General features: G+C 40.4%; 1 protein-coding gene across 2 annotated transcripts in view; it reads right to left on the bottom strand.

Annotated features, from left to right (window-relative positions):
• Window positions 1-4,534: 4,534 nt before the first annotated feature.
• The window catches only part of PRORP (protein only RNase P catalytic subunit), a 52,899-nt gene continuing 35,644 nt past the window's right edge, over window positions 4,535-21,789 (bottom strand). For both annotated transcript variants that reach the window (XM_082057738.1, XM_082057739.1), the window contains exons 6-8: window positions 8,237-8,385; window positions 6,622-6,817; window positions 4,535-4,960 (exon numbers count right to left, since the gene is read on the bottom strand). In XM_082057738.1, the coding sequence (XP_081913864.1) occupies window positions 4,832-4,960; window positions 6,622-6,817; window positions 8,237-8,385 (474 nt within the window). In that variant the 3' untranslated portion in view covers window positions 4,535-4,831. The remainder of the gene's footprint in view (window positions 4,961-6,621; window positions 6,818-8,236; window positions 8,386-21,789) is intronic.

The raw sequence follows: 21,789 nt of genomic DNA on the forward strand, positions 1-21,789 counted from the left end.
GGCGCGGAAACGCGCACAGCTCGCGCACCGTCACGCTCCAGCCGCAGTACTGGGCATGCTCAAACCCTGCGGCGCTCCGTGTCCCTGTCCCCCGCCCCCCACGCCTCGCGCCCGCCACCCCCTCGGCCGCGCAAGCGCACTGTGGCGGCGCGCGCAGCCCGCGTCCTGTCGCGACATGTGGGCTGCGTCGTGCCAGCTCGTGGAGCCCGGCAGCTGTAGCGCGTGCGGCGGAAGGCGGGGCCCGGGGGAGCGGCGCGCGGGACGCTGCGAGCCCTCGGGCGGCCCCGATAGCTCCTGATTCACGGAAAACCTCGTGGAAGACGTTACAGAGTACGCGCGGAAATACCGGGAAACCGGGGAGATGTATAATCGTGAGCTGCACAGCCAGCCAGGAAAACAAGCCCCCTCTTTCAGTTTCCTAAACAAAGTATTTCCACATGTTCTTTTCAATAATTTTCAAGAAATATACTAACCTCAACAAAGGTGTTTAAGATACTCACGATGAGTAATTGTTGCCGCAGACGCGTTATAATGTGACATTTAAAAGACTTAACTGTTTATCAGTGTCCAGTACAAAGGGAAATTCCCCAAATTTGAACTCATGAATACACGCTCCTTTTGCCTTTTGGCATCTTGGATTTCCCCTACTCTTTGTGGGAAGGCTTTTTTGTTTTAAAGCTGGATCATTAGAAGAGTTGGAAAAGCTGTGTTTTGGTCTCCGCGCCTCTATTTTAAAAGGCTATTATTAGATGAAATAACAGACTACAGGTGCATTTTGTGTATGCCACATATTAAAAGTCTGCTTTCTTGAATTTTTCAATACACTTTTCCTTGATTATTGGTACTGTGGGAGAATAAAACGTCTGGCTGTGTATTAGAAGACACAGAGTTTGTCCCCTTCACGAGGGAAGCGCTGTGTGGGCAGATGTGAGCTGTTCAAGGCTGTGGTGCGGGCCTGGGATACACAAAACATGAGAACGTCTCTGCTGGGTCAGACAATCTGCCCAGCCCCGTGCCCTGTCTCCAGCTGTGGCCAAAAGTGGATGCCCAAGGAAAAGTACCAAGACTATAAAGAGCCTCTGATGATCCACTCCCTGAATACTCTCACAGTCTCCAGGCGTCTGGAGGGACTTCCCAAGGAAGAAATAGCGTCTGGTTATTTAATAACCCTTCCTGCATTTCTCTTTCATGGACCTGCTGGTCTCCCCTTGAACTCACGTGAACTTCTTGCATCCATGACATGCTGTGGCAAAGAGTTGCTCAGCATAACAACACGCTGTGTGGTTTCATCTGAAACCTCACCTTTCATCTGAACCTTCTATCTGCCAGCACCGTCTGATACTGCTTTTGTACTGGAAGAGACAGCAAGCAATCGATCCCCATGCATCCCCTCCACAGCTCATTATTCTTATGACCTCTGTGTCTCTCAAGACCTCTGTTCCTCCAGGCTGAGGATTCCTGACCTCCCAGTCCTTCCACGTACAAAGCTCTTCCATTCTATAACCCTGGAGTTTAATGTCAGATTATTTTTCCCATGAGAAAAAGGGGATGGGAAAATGGAAGTAATTTTCAAGCATTTAGCCTGATTGCCAAAAAGTAACCAAGTGAGAAAATCCTTAAGTGTTTGGAATGAAAGAGTCAATATTTGACTTAGACCAAGGAAAGAGTAACAATTACTCAATACTATGGATGTGACGGAGCAGAAGTCATGGACAGTTTCTAAAAGTTTTCTCCATCTATGTGGCAGTTTTGTCAGTTTCAACATAAGGTTTTGTTTCAGTAGAAGAGCAATCATGTATTTTGGGTTTAGTGTTCATTACATCTGACCAACTACATGAGAGTCAAAGTCTGTGTTGCAGGACCCTGAGGGAGACGTTTTTAAGATGGCAGTAAGCGTGTGAGCTCGGAGACGAAGTTATTTCCAAAGCGGCTACAGCGCAGGCTGAATCCCTTCAGCCTTCCTCACGTCTCTCTCACTGACGTGTCTCCATGTCCCCGGCACGTGGCAGGCCAAGCGAAGTGCTGGTTCCCTCCGATCCCAGTTCTCCTCTCTCAGCGGGCCAGCAAAGGGCAGTCGGGGTCATTCGCTGTGATTTCGGGGGTACCAATTGCTGCAGCATTGGGAGGACTTGCCTTTCTGGCATTCAGCATGCAACCATCAATATAATAAGCTACTCCCTGACAGACACTAGAAATCCTTGGATTTTTACTGCACTTCTCTACTAACAAGTAGTAATGTCAAGTAGATCTGCTGGTAGATGCCAGTAAGCTTTGGGTTGCTCTCGGGTTTATTGCCAATGAAACCTCCCAGAATTCCTTTTACATACTCAGAAACAAATCCTCATTGTTACGTCTAAATTCCCTGTTCCAATAATCTGAAATGTGAAGACTTAAAGCAACACAAAAGGAATGTTATTTCACAGATATCTTAAATAGAGTGCAAATAATTAGCCTCAGGCAGAACTGAGGCTCTGGAGAATGTGTACATCTATATGAACAGGAGGAACGCGATTGAAAAAGTGTGGAGGTTGATTGCTAATGTTTCCTTTTTGGTTCCAAAGAGAGGAAGCAATTAATTCCCTCTAAGGATCTACAGTGAAGTGTATTACCAGCAAACATAAAGAAAAAAAAAACAGTCACAACAATTCTCACACTAATGTTGGGACATCCTCCTGTTGTAAATTCCAGGTTCTGTTTCATCTGCCCCTAAATACACTAAAAATGTGTGTATTTAGGAAGTGTTACTATTTAGAAGGTGTTATGGTATCTCTGTAGGAATAGGTTTTGAGATCAAACCCAAGTGACTGATGAGGAACATGTCTGTTGTCAGTCTAAAGGAAGCAGAGGATGCATTTATTCCAGTCTGATATGTCCGCATGTCTGATAATGACCAGGGTGAGGTAAAATACAAACCTCAATGGACGAACACGTCTGGCAATGAAATAGATACGCTGAAGGTGCAGTTTCTGGGCAGCTAAAGCTGACCCAAGGCAGAGCTGCAAGGACCCACCTTCTGCAGACTAGTATTTCAAGCCTCTCTCCCACCCAGGTTTCAGTACTTGTGCAATGGTGCTAGTTCCATACAACAATGCAAATTTTGACCTGGCCAAAACCAATTTTTTAAAGGGTTTTGCATTCAGCTGACTCAGCCCTGAGTTGCTTAGGACTGCAAGACCATCAGAGCTGGTCCCAAACTGGGACTATAACAACACTGATTCACATCAGTGTGTGCTGTTTTGGAACTTAACCCAGAGGGTACGTAACCCTCAGACACAGCAACAGTTGCTTACTAAGTAGTCCTGTACAGAAGACACGTACTTTAACAAAGCAGTATGTGCATTTTCAAGGAGATATGGCAGTTCTCTGACTTACAGAATTGTAAAAACAATCTTCTGACAGATTAGATGTAAATTGGTTTGAGGAGTGAGAGAATATCCAATCTCTCTGCTTTCCCTGGCAGACTCCAGAAAGCAGGTGACATACAGGAGTCAGAAAATGGATCTGTGATTAAAGCTACCAACAACATGATGAATTTAAGACCAAGGTTCTGGGTTACTTTAAGAGGTATCCAGCTCCTCTACCCTTTCTGCACAGCACCTGAAGGATTTGACGACATGTAAATCACAGATGCCGGTTTACAAACCAGGAGGAAAAAAAGTGTCAGGATAGCTCTCTGATGTGAAAAAAAGCAAAAAAAGCAAAAAAAGCAGAGAACATGCCTGAACACTAAGAGTCCTGAAGCAGCTTCTCATGGGACACTGCATAAACTCAGAACTGCAAATACTATACAAAAAGATCTTTATGATTCAACTCAGTTTCAAACAGAGGATTTTTCAGTGTGCAAGTCAAATATGACAAAAACATGATCTTTCATCTGAGATTAATGTGGCATTTCCATGTTTTGGGGGGGATGAAAGTTTGCATTAAAGTGGTAAGTGCAATAAATGAAAACATTTACCATAAACCACTTATAAATAATAACTTGGAACGCTTTTCCTGTGTTCTTTTTTTTAAAAAACTTGGGATAATTTTTATAAAATTATCAGTAGAAAATTCAGTTTTGTTCTATTACTGCCTGTAAGAATTTAGATTTATCATCAATTTTTGTTTACAAAATTCATGCATTTACATAAGCAAACAGTTCCAATGACATGAAACCCTGTCAGAAGCATCAAATTTTAGAATGTGAAAGAGCCACACAATATCCCACTCATTTTTTACTAATTCTTCCAATCAAAATCTCAATATATGTTGCTACAACAAAAGTTTTGCATTCTGTGTGATCAAATCAATTCTGGTTAGTGTGAGGAAATATTAGGGCTACGTGTGTCTGCCAATGGTAAACATACCATTTGGCCCCATTAGCTCCATTTATTTGCTACAGACATTGTGTGACACTGTTGCAAAGTCAGCCTGTCCATTGTCAAGGTATATTGAAAGTCCTGGTTAATTTCTTGGAAGTACGGAATTTATGAATGTCAGTGTAAATTAAAAGCTTGAGAAAAAACTAACAAACAAGCCAACCCCCCTGAAATTTCAAGAGGAAAAACCAAGTTTTAATTCAAATCATATTGAGACAAATCACATTGAGAGGGTACAGAAATCACCTGTAAAGATGGAAATAATGGACCTAATTCATCCCTGCTGGACCACCACTGATGTTAACCGATTTACTGCAGGAATGATTTTGACAAAACGCAGTTACTGAATTTTCTTTAGTGATAGGGCCTCACACATTAACCCCATAATTGTACTGCTGCGTTCTGCTAGTCAGCAACAGTGATTTAAAAAAAAAAAAAGGTGGCTTCAGCTTGTAGAATTACATTCTTCATCACTTCTGTTGAATGCAGAGCCATTTTCTTGGTACTTCATATGAATATTTTTCGTCAAAAGTGTCTTTATAGGGGATGTGCCATGTATCACCTGTAGTCTGTACCACACAGTCATAACACAAAGCAGGCTGTTGGATAAAGACAGATGAAACCATTTCTTTAGATATTACTAAATACAATATATTACTAAAATACCAGTTATAGGTAGTTATAACTTCCAACACTTACCTTAAAGTGATGAACCTATGGAGATTCCTAACAACTCTGATTTATTTCCTTACACCAAACAAATTCTAAATTTTAGTACTGGAGGAAGAACTAAAACATCTTTTAGTATTTGGAGGTCTAGGAGTTATTATAAATGGTTAAAATCATGTCTTCAGTCTCCACCAGCTAATAATAATTTAAACATAATGCATTCAATTTCTAGAAATAGCAAAATGATGGTTTTTCTGTTCAGTTAAATTATATCATATGGAAATTAACTCAGGATGTGGAGTTCATAGGCTTGAACTGATAGGATTTAATGACATTAATGACATCTCGTGTTTGTTCTTCCAGTGTACCTCTTTACAGAGCTGACTTGCTCTGTGCTGAGGAGGATGTAAGAAAAGGGTTTATCGCTAACACTTTCAAGAGCATCTAGTCGAACAAATATAATAAACTATTTTTCTGGTCTATTATGTTTCAGGTATCCTAACTCAACGTACATAACACAAATACAACAGCAACGCAACTGGTCGGCAGTTATGGTTCTCAGAACATACTGTCACTCTGCATGTACAGTCTTGGATGTCTACTGACCTCTGACAGCTTCCAGAATAACCTAGAAGACAGCTATGACTGGGAATGTCAATCATCCAAATCACATGTATGGGAATTAAGATGTGAAAATTAGTAGCCCTTTTGTACAAAAGAAAGAAACGAAGTGTAGGTAAAGCTGTGTTACTCAGGTAGCCCTACCTGCAGTATTTGGTTCCATAAAAAGTACTGTAGATATGGCAACACTGAAGGAAAGGCCATTGTTCTTATAAGCCTGTGTCTCTATGGTCTGTTTGTAATGGTGAATATTATTTTACAATTTCAACCAGTAGGCAATAACAATGCAAACAGATAACAAAAAACTGCTGATATGGAATGTCAACATGATGAATTTTTCCCTAGAAAAATCTTAAACCAGCTGCACTCCTGTTAATGTACTGTTCATGGCTCTCAAGCATACATGTCTCCTAGACAATAAGAGTAATATTCTGCTATAAGATGATACTATGCTTGGAAGACTGCAATTTCTGCAGCTGAATACTGACTATATACCTGAGTGTTCTGGGCTTTCCTTCATGAGACTTTATACATATGTTAGGCTAATGTTAGAGTGTGTTTTCCTGCTTCTTTAAAATAAAGATGGAATAAATTCTATTGTACAATTAGAAGCACAATATTTTATAACAGTGCTACAGGGGAGAATAAGGTATTTCAAAGTTCAAAATAAATGAAAAAATATTGGCACTTATGTTTTACAGCAATGGAAAGATTCGTATATAGAAACAAGCACCTACATTTACATTTTAAACATTTAGGCAGCATTTCTTTCTTGTCTTTCTGACTATTTTCATTTTTGTGGTATGCTTTGTGAATACAGTGAATTTTCAGTAAGCATGAGAGTTTTGAAGCCATTGGCACAAATCCATTTCTTAGACTCACACAAGAATCTTTTTGCTTCCAGAGTTCGAAATTGTGTATCTTTAATGAATATGCTCTGTGTGCTCTCTGAATGTAGCAGAAAACTTACCAAAAATTTTAAACGCTTTCCTTCTCCAGAAGAGGAAATCACTATTTGGTGTCCACGCTGCCACTTACGGAACAGATGACGCGTTACAATGTCGGAAAGACAAGCCTTGTGATCCCGGAGGAAGTCTCTAGTAACAAACTTGCAATGCTTGCCCGATCGAAGAGTGGCGTATAACAAGAAGGTATCGTCCTCAGAGCTGAACAAAACAAATGCACAAGGCAGGAAGTGGTTGCAGGAAATTAATCAAATGTTGATCTGAGATTTATTCATCAGCAACACTGAAAATTCCCATCACTACTCTAGTTCCCTGGTAGAATAAAGAACTTCTGCTTATCACAGGCCACCAAAAGTTAGAGTGCAATGAAAATTAATTGCATGCTACACAGAGCATTCTTTCCTCCTATCACAATCTGATAATACAATATAATCTTTTGCCACATAACTTAAAAGTGCTATGTGGAACAGAACTGCTAAAACTCATAAGGTACCTCCAAAACTTTGTTGGAATATAAACGATCATCACAACTGATAATAAAATGTAATGTAGGCAACAGCACCAATCTGTGAATCTTTGCCTTTATTTGTAAATATACTTGCAAAAGGTACTATGATTATTTGGAAAATATATTTGGCTATTAAACTGAAACAATTTTAGGGGAAATAGGGCATGAGATACCCTATACCTGGAGAAGCTGAGCAGAACTTTGCTTGAAACCACTTTTTGATTGCTGTGGATTACTGTAATAGTAAAATGCAAGAGACAAGATCACATAGGATTTCCACTGCAGTAACAGTGTCTCCTTTGTCAGTGCTCAGATAGCAGGAAAGAAAGCAACATGATTCAACAGCAAAGAGAACAACAGCCAGAAGCAGAGAGGGGATGAAGGAGAACAGATCTGAAACAAGAAGCCAGACAGAAGGGACTTGGATTAGCTGTTCAGGGAAGTTCAGGGAATTTGAATCACAGAAGAAACAGCAGAGATGGGTGAAGGATCAACAGTGCCCAACTTGGATGAAGACCAGGTGGAACTGAAGGGAACTGAGCCTCATTGCAGGAGGAAAGCAGGGCAAGCAGAGGGGACACTGAGGAAGAGGCGAGTTAGAGACAAGGACAGGTTTGACTGGGCAAGAGCAAGGGGGTCGTGCTTCTTAAATTAGAGAGGCAGAGGGTCTATTTCCACTCACAGAAATATTCTCCTCCACAAGCAGCAAGGAAGTCAGCGCTCCAGACTCTCCACACTCCTGGGCTACCAAACAACACTGGCCAGGCACAAAATTCATCTCCCCCATGCAGGGCTGACACAGCAGACCACGATGTGCACTGATGCTATCAGGTATTCTGACAGTTCAGGCCACTATCGTCTTGGCAGTGGTTTTGAGTTATAAATCCTAATAAACCCTACAACATGATTCTAAGTGATGAAATTCTTCATGATACAACTTTAATATGTATTGTTCTTTGAAGCAAGTACAGCAAGCGATATGTTTCTCTTTCACACACACAGGTGGGAGATACTAGTAATGGCACCAAAAACTGCAGCTGTTTATACTGATTTAAAATGCACATAAATCAAGTGTTCATCTCCATTACATTTAGCCATTTTCTTAAACTTACATATTTTCAGCAAAGAAGAAGTCTGCCTTATTCTGCATTTCCTTCATAACCTCTCTTTTCCAATTTGGAGAGTTACTCAGCATGTGTTTGCGGCCCAGCACAAGCAACCGAGCATTCCCTTTTGCCAGGCAGTTGACAGCTTCAAATAGCTGCAGAAAACAAAGGAAACGCAAAGATTTTTTTTAGCTGTAAAAACAGACTGACAGGAAACACTTTCACATCTGTGTCTCAAATAGTGGGACTTCTAGCATACCCTTATTTCCCACAGTTCTTAACTGCAACATGAATTAAGCATATAACTAATTTAACTCCCTAGTGACAAAGAAAAATAACCCAAACAATTCATTGTAGGAAGCTGCTGTCAAACACACAGAAAATACATTGCTATTATAAACCTCTCCCAGCTCCTGCAGCTTGAGTGACATGAGTGAACTCATGAAGAGTTGTAAGGAGATTTCAGAATTTCAGAGTCAGCTCAGGGAACCGAATCACATGGGGATTTAAGTAGTACCTACTTTTTGAAATGATTCGGTGCTGAAGCCTTTGTTGGTATCAGAGGACCCACACTGCTTTTCCAGCCCCACCTATTGTCCAAATTGCAGAACTACATGTGATCTGGCTGCCCTGGGAGGAGAAGCCAGCGGCGGTGAGAGGCAGTCTGTGACCTCTGGATGAAGGTTTATGAAAGCCACATCCAGACTCGCCTCCCACTTAACGAACCGACATCCTGGGGTAGCAAGTTCACTGCTACGCCAGTTTCTCTTCAGATGGACTTTTCACCAGCTGCTTTGGGCTGCTCAGCAATAAATGCTTCTCAGGACTGGCACCGGTGCCTTGGCTTTCCCTCCCCACTTCCCCCACAGAGAGCTCACAAGGGGGGAAGGTTCTGGCTTTCAGCACCCAGGATATTGCTGTGGACTGCTCACAAAGCAATAGCATTTCAGTTCTGCCCAGAAAGAGAGAACTCTTTCTTGAGACTGAAGCATCGTGTTTGAAGGCCAAGGATGGTACGCTCGACCTTCAGGGAAAGGCGCTTCCTCATTTTTACCTGCATTTGCTGCCACTAGTTGTCAATATACAATCCCCTGGTATTTCTCTAACCTCTCTTCCTCTAGCTACTTCCCTCTTCCCTGTTACGTCTTCTCCCTGTAACACCTCTAATTGCCTTTGTCCTCTTGCTCTTTCCTTTCCCTCCTGTTTGTGATTCTTGTAATTGTTATCATTATCTTTTGTTTCAGGGGCTAGAAAGAATTGTTCTTCTAACTCTTGGGTACAATTTTGCAATACATTTAGTTTGTTCTACCTGCAAGTAGCGGTGGAAAGGGGTGGTCCTGCTCAATCTTCTCTGAACTGCACATTCCCACTACTTCTGTTGCATCGGATCTAACAATGTCATGACTACCTACGAGCTCACTGATCCAGCAAATAAAGTATTTTTGCAGGGTTGAGCTTGTGGCCACACAACTGACAGGCTTGAGTGAAAGGGAAAGCAGCACTGGAGGGAGCTGGGACCACCCTGCTCAGCACAGGGCCTGCAGGTGCATCCAAGTCAGTGTGTCACAAATCTGGATCTGAGGATTTGAGAGAGGAGGCCAGAAGATTTTCTACATTAATTTGAACTGTTGACCTATAAGCTGCTGTTACCAATATTGACTCTGTTTTCATGGTGCCATAGGATCTCAGTGCTCAGGCAAAGCACAAGAGCCTAACAGCACCTACTGAAACTGGCTTCCCACTTCCTGAGTCATGCTGTACATTGGCTATTTCCCTGCACGCATACATCTACTTTTCCATGGTTAAAACAAGCAGGACATCATGTGAGCAGGAAAGGGCCAGATGTAATAGTTTCTGCCTATATAATGGCAGGTAAAAATAAAAATGGCATTCTCTCCATTGCATGTCCTGAATCTTTGGAGATACATTTCAGAACTCTTACTGGAGCACAGAATTGAAAGATACGAACAAAATCTGTTTTTATCTTACCAGAAAGCTTTCCAAGTAACTATATTAAGTAATAACATATGTTTTTGTTTATGTCACATAATTTATTTGATTATTAAATTATGAGGTTATTAAAAATTGAAAAAACAAAGTTCAGTTATTCAGTATTGACATTTCTTTTTAAAATGTCTCCTCTGGGCAGTGAAAACTGGCTCATCAATTTCACTTGTTTATAGTCACTTTTATTTTCTGGTTCTCATTCACTGGCCCCGTCCTGCAAATAACTGGATACAAATACCAAAGGAGAATGAAGTTTGTTAAGCTGAGTTCATCAAACTTAGTAAAAGTTAGGAATCTACCTACTATGTTCATACACATTTTCATGTAGAGAAGTCAACAGTAAAGAAATATCAACCATGAGTAACTTAAGCAACTCCTTACAAACTGAAAATGAAAATACTTTCTCTTCTTGCCTAACGTTTTGCTATATTAAGGGAAGGTTAGCAGAAGGCCATGTGGAAAAAGAAAAGTTCAAAAATTTTTTCAAATAACACTCCAGAAACTGATTCCACAAAGTCTAAAATAAAAAAACTTGACAGCAAGATATTCCCACTGGAACAATAAAAGAAACAACTTCTAGAAGCAGACTATGAGTCAAAGAGTCCCAGGAATGCAGCTGCATTAGTGGTACTGCAAAGAATTGCTATTATGTGAACTGCTGGAGTTTACCCCAAATAAAACCAGGAAACGCTATGGTTCAACACAAAAGCAGCTGGATTTCCAGATACAGATTGGTCAGTTCGGGATATTCCCAAGTTTATAAAAAGCTTAACGGGCTTGGATCCAGCTCCCTTAAGTCTTTCTGAAGGTTATAAATAGTGTCACATTGTACCTGTTAGTCATATGGACTTTCTTCTCCTACATGGTATTAGCATATGAGGTTCTCTAGTATGAAGTGCTTCTGGGAAAAAATTCAGGGGTCGGTATAAATTAGGTACAGTTTTGCAATGGAAAGAATCAGGCTTAAATCATAATAAAATTAACGGGAATCACCATTGTAAAATTTAGAAAGTCCTGCTTGCATAATAGCACACTGTCCTCTACTTACCACAAAGGTTAACCTTTACTTACACAACTAAAACACAGAAGATAGAAATTATTTTTGCCTCTACAAGATAAAAATAATTTCGTTCTGCACACTCCCTTGCCTGATGCAACTTTACTACAGAGCATTCGATCTCATTTTAGGCTCGGGCATTTAACAGGGGTGGGCTACAGAGAGTCACAGAACTTACATGGGGGGTTTCCTAAGTGTGTTACTCCCACACCTGGCTGCTTCTCAAGAAAGGAAGACATGAGACACACAGTTAACACTTGTTTTAGTCATAGAGGAAACTGAACATAATACTTTTAACAAAAAAACAGCAGCAGTGATCTCTCACTTAAAAAGACATGAATGTTTTATTAATCTAGTATTTCCAAAAGTTATCTAAAAATTATTGTTATCTGCCACTACACAATGTAAATATGCTATATGCAATAAGCTCTATGCAAATGCACCCTTTGAATGTTCCCACATTCAGGCAGCAAACATCAGATGCTCAGTTGGATAATCTGTTCAAAAGGCAATCTGTATAAAACATTAAAACATATACAACACACATTCCCTATGCTATCAATTTTCTTGAGAATGAGGATTAGAAAATTAGCAAAAGAACAACCTTTTATGAATATTATTATCGTTCAAATTTGGACAGCAGAGTATATAAAAATATATATCTGAAAACAGGAATTATAAGATGCTATTTTGCAGAGAAGAGAAAATAAGCTTGGTTAGACTGGCTGCTTCATTTCACATGGCAAGATGTGGCTGAGGCAGAGTAGCAGCAAGTTGTGAACTGCTGCTCTTCTGCAGAAATCACTGGTCGCACAATAAGGCACTAGAATTACTACTGGATTTAATAGATAACTGCTACTGCATTCAGTCTTATTTTCTTTTCCTCTGACAGGGTACACCATGATCCATGTTTCTTTCTGACCTACACAGACATTTTAATCACCTGTTTGTGGAGATCACTAGATCCTTCTCCAAGGAACTTGTGCTCATTAGCACCTGCTGAATATGCTGGGCTTGCAATCCCTCTCATCATTTATCAGTTACATTTAAATTATTCTCATGCTGTTCCAGTCTGTGTTTAATTAGATCTTTCTCAAGCTTCTCCTAAACCTTAACATTTTACTTACAATGCAAAAAATTGTGTGTTCACAGCACTTCAGCAAACGACTCCGAGGGAGCCAGGTTGCAGCCACAAAGTATGAAACTACACACAGATCAATGGAAGAGTCAAGACCAGCTGTTCACAAACATATCAAATATCTCCCAATGTGGTTCTTGTAAGCACACTGCTAATAATTTTTCTACTAAAAAAAAACCTAAAAATAATCCCTAATTAAATGGATGTATGTAGCCAGTGTGCATGTTCTAATTCTTGATTTCTGCACCCTAATCTGTCTATCAGTGAAGCAGCAGCACACTTGTACAGTACTTTGGCTGAGCGTGTATATTTATCTTTCCTTGGGACAGTCCCAGAGATATGAGCTATTTCCCCACACGTAAATGAGTTCTTTTTTGTTTTTGCAGCAATGCCATTTTATGGAATTTCCCCTCCACCACCAAGCTGCTGCCCTCCTACCACTGTGCACCTTTTTTTCTTTTTTTTCTCTCTGTTGTGCTGATATAATCTATTTGTTGGGCCATGTTGCCAACCGGATCAGAGCATAATCACAACTGCGCTCACATACCAGGGCAGGAACTTCTGGATCAGTGGAGCCAGAGAGAAAAGAGGTGTGGAGGCAGAGCAGTAGGACAGAGAACGCATGCTCCACAGGATAATGCTGATGGTGAACGCCTCATACCATGTAAAAAAGCCTGAGCTTTGCAAATATGAAATGTAGCAACTGCAAATGCTGTAACTGGTAGTTTTACATGTTAAAAATCAGCAAGTTATACCTTAAAAGAACCACTTTTCAGGTAAGAATAAATACTAACAGCTTCCCATCAGAAGGAAACTTTTCTATACAAATTCCTGGAAATAAGTCTTGCAGTAACCCACATTTACAATTCTGCACGATTTAATGGGGATCAAACATAGGGGTTAAGCTGGTAAAACAGGGAATCCCTGACACACTGCAAGATTAATCCTCATTCTTTAAATTACACAACAGCATTATGAAATAAATGCATAATTACATCGCCATTTTACACAAGTGCATAATGGAGCACAAGGAAGACAGATTGATTACCACATACAAGGAAGTATGAGCAGAGCAAAATACAGATTTCCCAAGGCTTCACTGCCAGTCACCCAGGCTGGTCACTAGATCACACTGTGCCACGTGTCCCAGTCCAAAGGTTTGCTTGCCATAGGGCAGCCCTTCTCCTTGGGCACTCCCAGTGGTTTCCCCTTTGTCAGATGGGAAACCCCTAAACACCGCTGCCGGGAGGCACACCATGCACTGACTCCGCAAAATGTGGCTCACTTGTAGACAGGTACAGCATGAAGAAGTAATCACACAAAAATAAGTTTGAATTGTTGTTAATAAATCGTATTTGCTATTTTCTAAACATTTGATTTCACTAACTGCCATTTAAAAGCAAAGCACACCTCCAATCAGAAATCTGCTAATAACAGCACCAAACTGCTCTATTATTGCTAATTTCACCTGTTGCTTTTGTGCCTTCCCACCCACCATGGCAGCTGTGAAACTCCAGAGGAAACCTCGACACTGGCCACAGGTACAGAGCTGCCGTAAATACTGTCAGGTGGGGCTGAGCGCAAGCATTCTCTCCAAAGGTCTGCAAGGAATCAATTCCTGCTATCATCACATTTCGTGGACTTACAGTTTCATCATTTTCAGTTCCCTTTTTACATATTGTAGACAAAGAAGCTCAGAAAACCTACTTTAGTACTACACCAGGAAAGAGACACGATGGGAAGCCAGAGCTTCTTCCCATGGCATGGCCAGTTGCCCAGGGAAGGTGAGGGAGCTGCTTGCAAGACAGGCTGAACTTTCTTACTAAGCCTGGCAATTTCACCAAAGCAGATCCAATATGGTTATCACAGCAGCAAACATAATAGAAGCTGCTTCTTATATTATCTACAGTTTTACTGATGACACAGTGTACATTAATCAACAAGTCCTCTTTATGCAAATGCAGGAACAGCATAGACATTTATTGAGCCCCTGACTAGCAAGGGGGAGCTACTTGGCAGGGAAAGCAGTGATGGATGAGTCAGTGACCGTCACGAAGCTTCATCAGCCTGGTTTACTTTATGCTCTTGAGACAGCCAAAAGTAACTCCTGGGAAACACCCCTTACAATACGGGGGATCTCTGCAATACTGCAGAAACAGTAATGTTGGGAATATTTGTATCCTGTGTTACAATACAACTATTTAGATTGACGCAACACATACATCATCATGCAAAACACTACCAGTGACAGGACTTCACCATCACTGATAGCAATCACACCACATTTAACATGTTTTAACCTGTCTGCATTGACTCAACACTTACAATTGACTTATCCTCTCTTGACGCATTCACTACAGATATGTCTTAACTCCTTATCACAATTCATTAAAATTTGCAGTTTATTTTTAGATGCCAGCTTTTGCTCTTGACTTCACTGTCCACTATATTAATCAAAGGCAGATTATTGCTTGAGAAGGAAAAGTAAATCCAAGTTGATTTAATATAGATTGAGGATGGTATAGTAGCCTCAGTCTGCTCAGACGAGGAGACGCCTGAACACAGCTCGGCTGCTTGGAGAGTAAGTTTTTCTTCCAGGCATCCTGAGGATGCTTCTGCAGCCAGGTCCTGACTGGCTGCGTACTGAGACACCCGGTGCCCCCGCACAGTCCGTGTTCCCGCTGACGCAGAACTTGGCTCGAGGGCAGCACGGGATGAATGTAGAGATATTGCTTCCAGGTAGGTCAAAACAGCCTACAAGGACACTCCAGGGACTGTGGCCAAGGTAACAACCCCTCTTGAATCCTGGGTAGTGAGGAGAGTAAAGCAGAGCAACTGTGAACAGCTTCAGGTCAGGTACAGAAGTGATAGCATAATTCATTTTTTCCTGTATTCATGGTACCCTGGCAATTATGCCAGTAAAGGAGATGTCTTTAATTACAACTCTACTTGATTTCAACTGAAGGTGCAACCTGCTCAACATAATCTCTGAAACTGATCTGAATGTAGAAGTAACATGTTTGTCAATATGCTCTGACATTATATTCTGCTATATTATAAACTGTAGGTAAAATTTCCAATTTCAAACAAGCCACACATTTTTTTATTCTACTGACCAGCCCAGAGAACTGCACAATACAAACCAAACCTTTGTAAATTAACTTTAGGTTTGGAAATCCTGTTATGAATTTCTCCTGTGCAACATGAAGATAGGGACAGGTCCCTATCCTTCCCAGCAGAGAGCCATGTAAGAAAAAAAAGGTTTTGAAACAGATATTTTCTAACATATAGTCTAATTATGGCCATATTGTGCTCTCTCTTGTTCCCAAAAGGCACGACAAGTAGTGATTTGATGGATAGTGAAGCAGTATGTCTTAGGAGAATTAACAGAATCGAGGTGGAAGGCATGCAGAGACCAAAGAAATATATACACAATTTAAACACAGAATTTAAATTGTGTGTATGATGTGAAGGATGGGGAGACAGCAGCGGGATGATCAGGTGGAGCTGACACTGGCTTTTTGGAGTCTGGCTTTTCAGAATGGATTGTCACTTTTAAAAGTTCTCAGCCATTCTGACAAACCTTACACCTGACAAACCTTTTAGTGTGACCATTCTTGCTCACATTTTTTGATCGTCACTCCTTTTGAATGGTAGTATTTTTATCATCATGATCTTTAGATTAATAAATGTCAACATGAATAAAGATACAAAAATGAGTAGTAACAGTAGCTAACATAGCATGTTATTAAATGAACAATGCCAAGAACTCTGGAAATGATGGCTGAAAAAGAGATGGACAGTTGGGGAATTGCTGAATATTATAGTATAAATTGCAAAAGAAAAAAAAAACAGGAAATCTTTTCTGACTCTGACAACAATTCAAGAAATACGTGGACAAACAAACATTCTTCAGTTGCATAACAGCATTTTTGGAAGTTGAATTTTGTAAGTCACTGCAGTGCCAGTCAAGTTTCTCAATCCAAAAGTTTGTTAACCAGCTAAAATACAATTTTCTTTCCCAGTCACTTACAAAAAAATAGAATGTTACTTTAAACATGCAAGCCAGCCCCTCGATGTCGGCCCAGCAATTACGAAGTAGGCATAAAGATGGAGTGAATATGTAATCCAAAGTAGCATTTTGATAAGGCAGCAACTGGGGAATGTTCAGCTCACAATTAACTAGAGCCCAGTCCCAGCAGCTCTAAGTTTCATATTTTAAGTGTGGACTGGCAGTAAGATATTTCCTTTCATTAATTTGAATTTTTCTGAATATCCTCCCTTCTCGAGTAATGTAAAAGGGCAAAGATGTTTCCCTGTTTCTGGTCTTCTCTGAAATACTTTTTTTAAAATCCAGAGCTCTCTTAAGCATCTTCTTTCTACTTGCACTGCTGTTTCTTCAGCAGTATTTGCTTACTGATCACTACATGTTGCTCCACTGCACTAAGCACTATTTAATCTTTATTTAATCTTTATATTCATGAGGAAGCAAGTTATATAAAAATGAAAAGGCATGCGGTTTTACTTATTTTTGTATAGGCTTCAGAAGAACAATTAAGGCCATAAGAGAGTTTCTCTTATCATTTATCATTTTAGAAAGAATGTAAAAACTAGCTACTAGAAAGGAACATTTGTGAAGTAAATGCAGCTGTGCCAGTCTTAGATTTTGACAGTGTGGGTCGTAAGTTATATTTAAGTACTGAAAATCCAAAATGTGAACAGGATCTCTGGGTGATGGTGGCAGCAGTGGTGATGGGGTGTTATGAAAATGAAAGCACAAGCTTGACTGATCCTTTCCATAGATAGGAAATAACTTGGTGCAGGACTGAAATTGGCTTTGTAAGACTGAAACTGACAGTTTAAAAGATACCAATATTTTAGCTCTCACCGCTGTCCCATGCAGATGTCTGCACAGCGTCACTGACCTCGTCTGATGTTCAGTGTTTTCCCCCCTCTCCAATCTGTGGTTCAAAAAGTCCCAGACGGTACTTTCGATCTTTGAGGAAAGGTGCCACAGCAGCTGGGGACATGACTCTTGTAGAAGGCACAGGCACGATGCCATTCAAGGCACATTAGACATATGCTTCTGCATAGGCTATTTCTATGCTCACAGGTCAACAGGCTTAACATCCAGGTAGAATGACACAATAACCAAGGAGACCCATTGGTAAATCCATTACTTGCAGTTGAAAAAAATAATTGAACTACAACACGCAGCAAACATCTAGAATAATCTTCATGCTGCTTTTCTTCTGTTTTTCATTAGTACTATTTTCCAGCTGCCTGCTACAGACTACTATTCAGAGATAAAGGGGTTACCTTCAAAAACAATTGCTCCAATAAGAAAAATTTTGCAGCTCTTAAATAAATATATTAACACTACTCAAGTGAGTAGTGATTTCTCTTTGAAGGTCAGAAACATGAAAAATTTGTTTAATATGAAATAGAACATATGAAATGCTCTTCAACAGGACAAAAATCAGCAGAAGCAAAGGAAAGCACAAAGGTGGCGAGGTGGAAGAGCAGCTGTGCGGTCAGTCAGGCCCACCTACCCTGGGTTGACCATGCGCCAAGGCTTTGAGCAAGGAGGGACCAAGGAAGGGATCTGTTTAATAGTGGTAAGAGCATAACTGGTATTTCCCAGGCTGGAGAAAACTTCAGGGACTTTCATAGACACCACTACACCTTGCAACGCCAGTCCCATGAGGCAGAGGTTCAACTGTCTCATTTGGATGAAGGCTGCACACCCTGGGAAGTGACACACTGTTCCTGCAAAATCCCCAGAGATCTGATGCAGTATCACAAGTGAACGTAAACTATGGGTCAGCACTGTTTTTCTTAACACAGTCATTAACTTTGTCCATCACTGCAGACTCAGGCCGTTTTACTATTAGTAATACTGCAGACAATACCTATCTGGAGATCCTAGGCAGTGAAGGTCTGAAAGCCCCCCACAATAGCTACAATCCACAAGATCTAATTTACTCCAGTGCTTTTAATATAAGTTTACTGATAATAGTCTGCAGTACTCAAGAGCTGGACACTGGGCAGGCCAACGTCTAAAGTATTTTTCTTTAGCTCAGGAGATAAGATACAGCAATTTGACAAACAGATAATATTGTCAGCTCCTACAAATTAATTATGGATGATATTTGGCATTTGTCTAAAAGCTCCACCTCCTGGGAACAACTATGTGAAAATCTTTGTCTACTTAGTCTTTTTTTTTTCCCCTGTAGACAAGTTAAATAAGCTAGAGAATATGAAAATATGACCACCAGAACAGCTCAGACAACAGAAGCCAAGTAAGAACCACCCACCTCTTCTTTCATAAAAGGATCTATCTTTTCTAAGCAAATTTCCCTTTGGGGACTCAGCATTATGGTTTCCAGATATCTGTATATGACCATACCAGCCAGCACATTTGAGGAATTCTGTTGCATCTTCTCCTGCTTTGACCATTTCCGTGGACAGAATGCAGAGACCCACCTAACAGCCCTGCGGCACCCAGGACCAAACAGCAGTGCTCAAGTGCAAGAGGGAGCTATAATTTCAGAACTATTTTGCTTATCAAATTATCAGATAGCTTAAGGGTTAAAACTCTGTGTCATATTACTGCTTATGTTAGCTAGGCTGGCAGAGTGAATGGGCTTGTGGAAATGAGAGTGAGTGGGATGAGAAAAATCCCTAACCTATAGCATTTGTGTTTCTGAAAGCCCATTTTGGGATGCCCATTCAATGGAAAGACAGAGCTTTTCACCCTGCAAGGCACTCAAGTATGAAGATACATATTATCAAGGAGAAGTGAGAATGTCAAAAGCCTCCAATTCTTTTATTTAAGCCACTTACTTTAACTATTGAGACTTAGGGCCATCATACATAAATGGATTTAAACAGTACAGTGCAAAGTTTTACAGGGATATCATGTAAATTACTTCAGCTGCTGAAAGCAGTGTAGTGACATAAACTTTAGACAAGCCCAGAATAACTACTCCAAATAAGGAGCAGGGTAAATCAACAGCATTAAGACTGACTGGTTCTGCTCTATGACTACCTGCTTGCAGCCATTACAACTATTTCATTTTATTTACTCAGTGTGTGGCAGCTTATTGCTGTGGTGGAAGAAAATTTGTATCAATCAGTCATTCAATCAATCAATCAATCAATCAATCAGTCAGTCAGGTATTACAGGTAGTACTGAAGGAATACTTGTCTTCCACTGTGCTTTCCTCAAATGTGCACTGAATGTAGAAGCTCAAATTCCAATGAACCACAGGTCTAATAAGCACCTGCACACCATACTTGTAACTTTTTTCTTCAGGTTATAGTGTAAGCACTACCTAGTTTACCCAAATATCACACCATTAGGAAATAAACAAGGAGAGAGGGCATCAGCAAGGTTGACCTCCCCACCTGGATATACCACCTGTAAGGAACAACTCCACAGACCCAATGGAACTGGCATTCAACTTCTGCCAGAGCGTTTATGGCACACAATGCATGCAGTTTGTGCACAGTGTCACGTCAACGTGACTCCTTAAGAGCTCAAGACCCAAAAAGAGGCAGAAGAAATAGTACTGCCAAGTTACTGCTTCCTTTTTGGCAGTCATAGAAGTGAGCAGGTAAATGGCTGAATACACAAGCATCACTTAATTCCTGATTTACATAAGAGGTAAGATGGTATCATCAATATGACAGAAGCACAGGTCCAATTTTAACAGTCACTACAGAAAACATTGTGTAAGGATGGGACAATGCGGCAGCTGGAAATGGTAGAAATTATTTGGAAAAATCAGATAGAAGTATCAGTTAATAATTCATAAAATTGGTTGGAAAATAGAGTTTATGATGTTTATATAATTTTGACAACCTCTTTAGCTTCTGACTCACCCGACTCATTATAACTTTGACACGTATTTCCAGCTGGAACTGTGAGAAGAACTATTTGGATCATTAAAGAACTGAATGGTGAAGAATAAATCCGGAAAAAACAGCATCACAAGCTAGTATCCCTGCGTGGAAGGAAAAGCCAGCAGATACTTACAAAGATTAGTATGAAACATGTAAATGATTTGAAATAGAGAATTTCTCAAAAAGAGGAAGCTTTCCTACCAATGAGACACGGCAGTAGGTACAATGCCAGAGATTAAGCATTCAAAGGGATTTAAAAAATAATTTTTGGAAATAATAGTTATAGTATAGAGAATATGAATGATTATTTGATGGAGATGCACATAAAAAGGAGAACTCTAACACAAACAATGCTTTATATGGTTATTTCTTTATCTAATGTTTTTCAATAACGTATTTTTAAGATCTTGAGGTAGGCATCTTTCTAGGAAGATGGGGAGTGAAGATTTGTATTGTATAAAAGCACCATGGCTACTAATAAGTAAATATGTATATACAGTCTTCAGTTTTCACTTCATTCTCTATTATTTAGAAAAATAAAAATCCAGAAGATCTAAAAACAATGTTAAATCATGTAGGCAACAGGGGACATCAGGTTAAGAAGCAAATAAGGAAAAATGCTGAGAGTTTCTGGAAGTACCAAGGAAAGTTTTCTTGCTTCACACATGGAGACAGGGATGACCGTATCCACCCTGCAGCAGTGACCACTGACCTGCTGCACCAGCATGACGTGCACATGAGGTGACCCAGCACATACAAGACTCATTTGCAGGAGATACTGCAACTCAAGACCTTCTCTGCAGTTTATTTCAGCTTGGGTCACATTGCTATGACTTTTCTAGAAGAAATCCCCCAAATCCCCTTATTTCCCAGAGTTCTTTCTATATGACAAAGGAAGAGCCCTTGCAGACTAGCATTGCCTGTGATAGAAATCAGCCTGTGGGTTGGGTTTTTTTCCCTGAAAATTTGAAGAACAGCAGCAGCAAAGGTATCCATAGCTTTCATATTATGTTCTTGGTACTGGTATTCTCACTATATCACTGCTGTTCCTCACATGACAAGAAGCAGCGAAATAATGTACAAGTCCCAGCATGTATGATAATAGCTTAATTACATTTTGTATGCATAGATCAGGTCTGATTAGAACCATTAATAGACATGCTTGCAAGGCTTCTAGGCATTTCACATTTTGTACTATTCCAGATGATGTTTGGATTGCATTGGTGGTGGGGATTCAGACAGATGATGCCCAGTCACTGCTCTGTGCTCCCGCTCTCTCTGTTGCTGTGTTGTAATTTAACCACAGCAGAGCCACACCAGCCATCAGCCATGGAGACTGCAACATATTGCTGCAGTGGCACACGCCAACTCCCAAACCTTTCTGAGGTGAAATTAATTATCTTTTTTTTTTTTTTTTAATTGTATATCCATCCCATCTCTTATTCTTAA

The sequence above is a fragment of the Streptopelia decaocto genome (assembly GCF_964273445.1).
Source record: "Streptopelia decaocto genome assembly, chromosome: 7".
NCBI classification, from domain to species: domain Eukaryota; kingdom Metazoa; phylum Chordata; class Aves; order Columbiformes; family Columbidae; genus Streptopelia; species Streptopelia decaocto.